This window comes from Cibotium barometz, chromosome 29, assembly GCF_041138505.1.
Source record: "Cibotium barometz isolate CiBa-2024 chromosome 29, ASM4113850v1, whole genome shotgun sequence".
Classification (NCBI taxonomy): domain Eukaryota; kingdom Viridiplantae; phylum Streptophyta; class Polypodiopsida; order Cyatheales; family Cibotiaceae; genus Cibotium; species Cibotium barometz.
Window position 1 is genome coordinate 21,411,012 of NC_141074.1, and position 9,272 is coordinate 21,420,283.

At 41.9% G+C, this 9,272-nt stretch overlaps 1 protein-coding gene across 1 annotated transcript; it reads left to right on the top strand.

The window, feature by feature from the left end:
• The first annotated feature begins 6,013 nt into the window (after window positions 1-6,013).
• On the top strand, window positions 6,014-6,511 carry LOC147621957 (uncharacterized). Its single transcript, XM_086823523.1, has one exon. It carries the CDS (start codon window positions 6,014-6,016, stop codon window positions 6,509-6,511), a length of 498 nt encoding a protein of 165 aa, XP_086679649.1.
• The last annotated feature ends 2,761 nt before the right edge of the window (window positions 6,512-9,272 follow it).

A 9,272-nucleotide genomic window follows, 5' to 3' on the forward strand; every position in this document is an offset into this window, starting at 1 on the left:
TGTAGGAATGATGGAAATGCAAAGAATGGCAGTGGCAGTGGTGGCTGTGGACAGGATTCTCAGAGATCCCGCTCCAAGTCTCGTGGGAAATCACGCAATAAATCCCGTGGGGCAGGAATGCAAATGTTACATGCCATCATTGTGGGAAAAAGGGCCACATTAGGCCACAATGTCATGAACTGCGCAATGAAAGGTGCAAAGAAAAGGGGAAAGAGAAAGTGCAGGAGAAGTCCTCTGATCGCAGTATTGTACCTGCAAAGTCCAATGTTAAGATTGAGGAAATTAATGTTATGCAGCCCGAGGGCTCTGCTGATTGAGATTATATTCTTGTAGCCTCTTCATGTGATGCCTCACAAATGACTAACACTCACTCTATGTGTTATGCTGCTACAGTTTCCCTCTGGCAGCACTTTTATTATGCATGATGTGTGTACGCCATGTACCTGCATTGACCTACAATCTTATGTCAGCTGGACAGCTTGATGATGCAGGATATCAGGTGTCTTTTGGGGACTCTGCATGGAAAATTACTCGTGGTGGGTGGCAGGCTTGTACTGCAAGAGGTGTGAAGTCTGGCAGCCTCTACCCCTTGGTTGTATTTGGTTCTACTCTTGATCATGTTTTGTCTGTGGGTTCTATCCCACATGTATCTTTGTGGCATGCCCGTTTGGGGCACATGTCTCTTAAAGGAATGAAGATGCTTAGTGCAGTACTTACCGCCTTTTGACTACTCACATTTTGATTCATGTGATCATTGTTTATGTGGCAGGTAGACTAGGAACTTGCATAAGAAGTCTGGTATGTCATGCATGGGTGAGCCATTGGCTCTTGTGCATTTTGATGTTTGTGAATAGCCCTGTTAGGGGGTGCAGCGTACTTCGTTACATTTATTGATGACTTTTCACGAAAGGTTGTTTGGGCTTATCCCATAAAGCAGAAGTCTGATGTCTTGGGAGTATTTCAGCGTTGGCTTGCTTTAGCAGAGAACCAGTCTGGGCATAGGCTGAAATGCATAAGGACGACAGATAATGGGGGTGAATATGTCTCATGTACTTTTGAGGCAGTTATGACTGCAGTGCATATCATTAATCGATTGCCTTGCAGTGGCATTGACTTCCAGGTTGTTGTAGAGGAGGTATGGACAGGAAAGCCTCCCTCTTATACTCATTTGCGTGTCTTTGGATGTGAGGCATTTTGCCATGTGCCCAAGGACAAGCACAATAAGCTAGATCCTAAAAGTGTGAAATGCATATTCCTTGGCTATGGAGATGCAAGTGAGATGGGATATCGTCTCTGGGATATCCGCAGGCACGGAAGGTCATTCTTGTAGCCACCATGATGTTGTGTTCCATGAGGACAAAATGCATAGGCAACCTGAGAAGGTAGTGGAGATACACAAGGTTATCTTTCAGGAGGAGCCACCCGCTCCCGTAGTATAGCCAACTGGACAGCCTCCTGCTGCAGCAGTTGGTACTCATGGCTAGGATGTTAGACATGATGTTGGACAAGCAGCACAGCCTGCAGAGTGAGGCGTTCTACTAGAGATAGATGCCCTCCTAACCGCTTTGAGCCCTCTATGCACTATGTCTTGGTTACAGATGCAAGAGAGCCTCTCACCTATGAGGCTATGCGCAAGGGTGACAGCCACTCTTGGGAGAGGGCTATGCAGTCTGAGATAGATTCATTGCATAAGAATCATACTTGGGATTTGGTTTCCTTGCCTAGTGGCAAGAAGGCTCTGCCATGCAAGTGGGTGTACAAGTTGAAAAGTACCCCTGGACACCCCAGGCCCGCATACAAGGCCAGATTGGTAGCAAAGGGTTTTAAGCAGGAGCATGGTGTTGACTTTGATGAGGTCTTCTCTCTTGTAACTAAGATGACCCCTGCGCTTAGTCTTGGCTTTGGTTGCACAGTCTTGACTTGGACTTGGATGGATGTCAAGACGGCATTTTTACATGGGGATTTGCGCAACTTGACTTGGGACTTGTATCAGATGGATGTCAAGACAACATTTTTACATGGGGACTTGCATGATGAGATTTACATGGAGCAGCCTAAGGGCTTTGCAGAGCTTGGCAGGGAACACCTAGTGTGCAAATTAAAGAAAAGCCTCTATGGCTTGAAGCAGGCACCTTAGGGAATGGTACCATAAGTTCGATGCATTTATGCAGTCACAGGGCTACAACCGTAGTGCTATGGATCCGTGCTCGTACTACAGAAGAAAGCCCGTGATGGATCTTTATTAATTTTGGTACTCTATGTGGATGACATGCTTTTGGCAGGGAAAGCTCATGATGAGCTAGATGCTCTTAAGGCTCAGCTCAAGAAGAGCTTTGAGATGAAAGATCTGGGATAGGCCTCTCATATTCTTGGTAATGTGCATTACGCGTGATAGGCATCAAAGACTACTCTATCTATCATAGAGAGAGTACATTCATAAAGTCCTTGAGCGCTTGAAGGTAAATATGACTTTTTGGTTCCACTTGAAGGCACCAAAAATCCAAATCTCTTTTCATTGTTTTCCATGCATAAATTGTATGTGAGGAAAGAGGAGATTTGGTTGAAAGATTAGAGGTTTCCTTGAGAGATTGACGATTTGAATGGAGGGAAATTCAAATGGAGAAGAGGGGCTATTGAATTAGGAAAACTCGCCCAATGAAAACCATCATAACTTCATGAAAATGCACTAGAATAGAACTTAAGCATGTTTAATTGCGTTGAAAAAAAGAACTTTTCATAATACTAAGTTTGCTTTCGGAGATATATTCGAGTTCTTTTAAAAATTCTACTATTTCCAATCAACATCTTCTAACTCCATGTTGTACTTATGTCAAAAATATAGCTGCATAGTTACATATGTTAGAAATATCCTCATGCTTGTTTTCTTACTTTATAGAGTACTAGCTTTTCACATTTGTGAATTTCCACTCGCCAGTGGGGTTGAATCTCTTTAGTTACATAGAATTTAAGAACATTAGAATAAAATAAGCATTGAATCTCTTTAGAAAATATGGAAAAAGGTAAATTTAGATTTAAAAAGAAGAGAGAGAAACCTAATATAATAATATTATTTTTGCACTTTTCCAAGATTCGAAGAGGAGAGAGAAAGCCCTTAAAGGGCCCATTTGGAGCCCGAATTTCTCCTAATGTTCTCATGGTATTCATAAAATTAGTCCTTATTCTCTTGTTTTTTTGAGCAAAAATTTATAGTTTACATTCTCTCTTGTATGTTGTTCTACCCATTCTAGGAAGTGGTTAACGAGAAATTGAGTGTACCACCGGTCGATACTTTCTTCTAGCATTGTTAGGAATGAGACCAAGCTTGCATTATCTCGGTTGAGAGACCTATTGAGTTACACATAGTGAGGAACGACCGCACATGTTCTTTCGCATCCTCAATGATGGTACCTTTAAAGGTTGGTAGTTTAACTTGCATGCGGTTAAGGATAGTAGAAGCCAATGGCTCTGGCCCTGGGGAGAGCAGCCATAGGGTTAGAAGAAGAAGATGCTGAGGGAAGAGTAAGGGAACGAGGAAAAATCCTACGATGACTAGTTCAAAGAGGAGAATGAAGGGGTGAATCACATCCAAAAGCTCTAGTCTTCGAGGGCATACACAACACTCCTCTCACCACCACGAAACAAAAATCACCAAAAAGAAAAATATTTTTTTAAAAGGCTATCCTTGACCTCTAGGAGTGTCCCATCGTGATCATCAAATTTTATCTTAGCTGTGGATGACTCCACCGGTCCTCGTCGCTAGAAGGGAACTCGAGGACTACCGACAAAAACACTAGGGTTGGGGAGGAAAAGGGAGTGTGGATCCTCTCAAGGAAGTATACCCACCAAGGATGAGTCGACCTCACTAGCAAGACCTATGCTCTACACTGTCTACCGTGCTCTCCGACCACTACCTAGCACTGCAGTATCCCTACAGGCCTCTCACTGCAGTATCCCTACAGGCCTCTCACTCAAACCACACCCACCACCACTAACCACTCACTTACCTCGTTCACACCACACCCACCACCACTGACCACCATTAACCACTCACTCACATAGAGAGATAGACAAAACCACTGACCACTCACTCACCTCGTTCACACCACACCCACCACTGACCACCATTAACCACTCACTCACTGACCACTCACTCACCTCGTTCACACCACACCCACCACCACTGACCACCATTGACCACTCACTCACCTCGTTCACACCACACCCACCACTGACCACCATTAACCACTCACTCACATAGAGAGATAGACAAAACACCACAAGATCGCAACATCATATATACCAATTATAGACAAGAATGATACAGGAGAGACTGTGCTCCAACACGGAGAATGTCATACCTAGAGAATGTGCTCTCCACCGAATGAGCTAGAGTGAATGTGATACAAGAGAGAGTCTCCTCTGTGAGAATGTGCTACAATGTATGTCCTACAAGAGAGTGTCTATCCCTCCTACCGAGAGAGTGCTCCCCTTATCTCCTCCTTATGTGTCCTCCTCCTGGAAGTCCCAACTCTCATCATGTAGTGTAGAGGGAAGATCTTCCATTGGGAAAAGGAAGACGGTGCTCAAGAGGATCTCACCATCCCTCAGGAAAGGGAGAGGGGATTTGCCTCCATGAGTGCCATCGGACTTGGCCATGCATGTCGTAGATGTCGAAGGGCACCGGCGGCGGTGACAGCGGTCGGAGCTATTGGTGGAGGGCACCGGCAGGGTCGGAAAGAACCAACGGTGATGGCGGTCATAGCTGTCAAAGGGCACCGGCAATCAAAGGGGTTGGAGAGCACCGGCGGTGGTGGATGGTGGTCGGAGTGGTCGGAGTGGTCGTAGGTGATGGTGGGAAACTCTTGGTGGAGTGTGGAGGATATGTCTTCCCATCCACACTATCTTTATGGAAGCAAGTTCTATGTGCGAGAAGTGTTCTTCAATTCTTCCTGTCACAATCAAATCTTTCACCTAAGCGAAGAAAGTGGTTGGCTACCCTTCAACAATATGATTTTGAGATCACATATATGAAGGGAAAGGAAAATGTGGTGGCGGAATAACTTTTTAGAATGTGGGCATGTTCATTATCGTCCATCACAAAAGTGCATAACAATTGGATTGAGGAGACTTAAGAGGAATACATGCTTGATGATGAGGCTTCATGTTTATAGTGCAGAAATTACAGTATGGTGTTTGTGATGATTTACCTCATTTTCGGTTACAAAATGGTCTCCTCTATTATAAGGAAAGGGTGTATCTTGTACCTCACTCGTCCTTTAAGAAAAAGATCATGGATGAGATGCATTCTACTCCCATGGCGGGAAATTTGGGTTTGTTCAAAACCTATGATGCCATAAGGAAGATCTTTCATTGGAAAGGTCAATGGAGGTAAGTCAAAGAGTATGTTGCTAAGTGTATTATGCCTTGTCAACTCAACAAGGACACAAGCCGAGTAGTTTGCTTCAGCCCTTACCTATTCTAGAGGGTAAATGGATGCATATTGCTATGGATTTCATTACCCTCTTGCCTTCTACCAAGAGGGGATGAGATAGCATCTATGTGGACCAATTGACAAAAGCTGCCCATTTTGTACCAACAAAAGTGAGACACTTGACATCTATGGTGACACACCAATTCATGAAATTTTTTTCAAGTTGCATGGTATGCCACACAATAAATAGCAAGTGATCGACATGTGAAGTTCATGGGCACATTTTGGCATACATTATTTGATAGCATGGGTACCAAGTTAACTCCTAGCACGGCCTATCACCTAAAAACCGATGGTCAAACCGATGGTCAAACTGAGAGGGTCAATAAGTGCCTGAGACTTACTTGAGGCATTATTTCTATGAAATGCAACATGCATGGGACGATTGGTTGCATTTGGCGTAGGTCACCTACAATAGCGCCTATCATAGAAGTATTGGAATGTTGCCTTTTGAAGCTATGAATGGCTACAAGGTGCATGTACCAATGATCGTAGCATTCAAGCAAGAGAATGCAAGTACACATGCAAAGGGAGAAAGTGGAAAGAATGCAAACTCTTTTACAAACATGCAAAGATAACATCAAGAAGTATGAAGAGAAGATGAAGAATTATGAAGATGCAGATCGAAGACCATTAGAATTCAAAGAACAGGACTTTGTGTTATTGAGAATACCTAAGACTCAATATGAATATCTCAAAGGTAGTACCAACACAAAGATTGCACACCATTATTATGGGCCATACAAAGTATTGAGAAGGGTTGGTGAAGTGTCTTATCAATTGCTACTTTCATCTACTACAAGGATACATGATGCATTTCACGTATCACATTTGAAGGTATATGTTGGGCCGGAGGTGCAAGTATTGGATGAGCTTCCACCCATAAGTGAAGATGGCATGGTGGAGTACATTCCCGAGAAGGTGTTGGAAGAAAGAGAGAAGGTGTCGGGAGAAAGAGAGAAGGTGTTATTCAACCGCACTTTTCATGAATACCTTGTCAAGTGGAAAGGTTTACCTTAAGATGAAGCAACATGGTAGCTTGCCTCTATGTTGGAGGGGATGGAACACTTTTTTAATGCATCCGAGGTGGATTTTTAAGTAAACAGTGAAAAACATCTTGCTGTAATTTACTGTTATGAGGCATAAGAGAGTCTCAAACGGATGCAATTGATAGAAACACTTCTTAGCCATGATTGACAATTATCATGCCACATCATCACCAATTTGGAGACTTCTTGAATATTCAAAATTGCTTATCATGCTATATATCATTGGAAAGGTCTCGAAGAGTAGATTCCAAATGTCCAAACTTCGCTCACTTTTGAGTTGATTTGCAAAAATTTCACCATGAGCCCATTTCTCTAGAGAGAGGAGGTGTGGAAATCCTTAAGGGGTAAAACTGAGAGTCCATATTTTCCCTAATGTATGAGCTTCCTCTTTGATGTGGTGAATTGCAACAATTAGTTTCTTTGGAGGTGGTAACTTGGAGTAGCAATTCACTCGCAATGTGGCCCGATTTTACAACGTTGATAAATAACACCAAGTCTAGGGGGTTTTGGTGAAGCATTGTGGGTGCTATTATGAACTAGCCTTGGGGTTTGAATTTATAAGATTTGGCTTTGAAATTTTTCCACATTAAATACATTTTTTGGACGATGTACATGAATTTTAAAAAATAGTAGTACGATATGAAGTGAAAGAATTGGGTTAAAAAAAAGATTGCTTGAATGGACGACCTTTCTATATAAATAATCCTAATTTTTAATCAATGGTAGTTAATAATTAAGATCTTATTCTAGTACTCAAATGAAGTGGAGACATAGTTGGGAACATTGGCATTACCAAAGAAAATCCTAGGTCTTGGGAATTCATATTAATTCATGGAAGGAAGCAAGTGCTAGTTTGTGATGGATAGACAAGTTTTGTATCATTATTCCAAATTTGGTCATAACCCAAGACGATTAACGAGGGTGAAAATCACATTTTTATCATTTCATCAATCAGCTCAAGTCCTTATCAAATAACTCAAGTCCTCATCAACAAAGCCAGTTTAAACTATGATACCAAGTAGTGAACTAAAATATTTTGAGTTAAGATCGAATTACTTGCAGTTCCGAATAGAAACAAAGAGAGTATGAAGATGGCTAATCTACATTGACATTATATGTCGCCTCGGCATAGTCTATCTTTTATCTCGGCTTTTTCACATCACCCCATCTTGTACCTTATCCTTTACAAACCAATATTGCATCATCAAGAACTAGGTGGTCTCATTACACTACACATGGTTTTGACTGTCTCTCACTGTCTTGACACGTAATTTTGTCTTCTTCGAATGTATTTCTTAGTCTTTCTACATTGTCTAGAGATGGGTGGTGTGTGTGAGGTTAGGAAGTTGTAGTTGCAATACGATGAGAGGTGGCAATTGAATGAAAGGTTAAGCTCACGAGATAAATTTCCACCAAGCATCTGATTTGATAGGAGGCCTCGTGGGTTAAGGAATGGGAGCATGTGGATGGAGAAGATGTTGACCAATGGAAGCCATGAGGTCCAGGAACAACTAGATGCACTTGTGAGCTGGCGAAGAGAGGCGAGAGTAAGAGAGGGGGTTAGGGTGAGCTAGCGAGTAGTTGAGGGGGTGGATGGTGAGGAAGAGTAATGAGGGGATGAGATAGAGGGGTGAGTGTTACTACTGAGAGGCAAGGGGGTTTGGAGTCTATGCACGTGAGAGAGAGAGAGAGAGAGAGAGAGAGAGAGAGAGAGAGAGAGAGAGAGAGAGAGAGAGAGAGAGACGAAGAACCAGTGCTGGCTTGCATAAGGTGACATTAGGATGCCTGCGTGGCTATCTGGTGAGGGGTTTGATTTTTTTGCGAGCTTTAGTTGGCGAGCTTTTTGGAGATAAGATAGTTTTGTGCGAGCTTGTAAGAAAAATGATACATTTTGGTGAGCTTTTATATAGTAAGTATTTATGAAAGAGAAATAAATACATTCACATACATACATACATATATACATGCATATTCTCAAACACACCTACCTACCTACCTACCTACCTACCTTCCTACATATATACATACATATATACATACATACATATATACACACATTTGTACAATACATACATACATGCATGCATGCATACTCCCAAACATATACATGCATGCATACATACATACCTACATACCTACCTACCTACCTTCCTACATATAAACACACATTTTATGTCAAAGAAACTTAAATATAGGCACAAACATACCTATCTATGTACCTTTCTTCCAATATTTATTTCAACACAAGTAAAAACAAGTATACCCGGCTCATATTTTCTTACAAAAAGATTGAGTTCACATTTCCTTACAAGAAGATATATGGTTGGTACAACTCCTTTACCATAGCGTCGCAAGAAGCTACCTACAATAAGACTTTAGAGTACGTGACAGTATACTCCATCCCAAAGCAAGACAAAAATATTGGGTTCAAATTTTCTTACAAAAAGATTTTCACATTTCCTTTACAAGCTTAAGTAGGCACAAACATGAGAGGCTTGATTAAAGCTTAAGTATAGGCACAAACATCCTTGCTTCGAGGACGTGATAGTATATTGCCCACTTTCTCTGGTGATAGTGTCGGTTGATGCATTACCATATCCTCATTCTTATGTAATCCCAAAACTCACAAGAAGACAAAATAGATATGCTTCCATGCAACGTAAGACTTTCCTCTAGATTCTCTTTGCATGAAATCAGGACATGTACACCAAGGTTATACCTTGATGTGTATA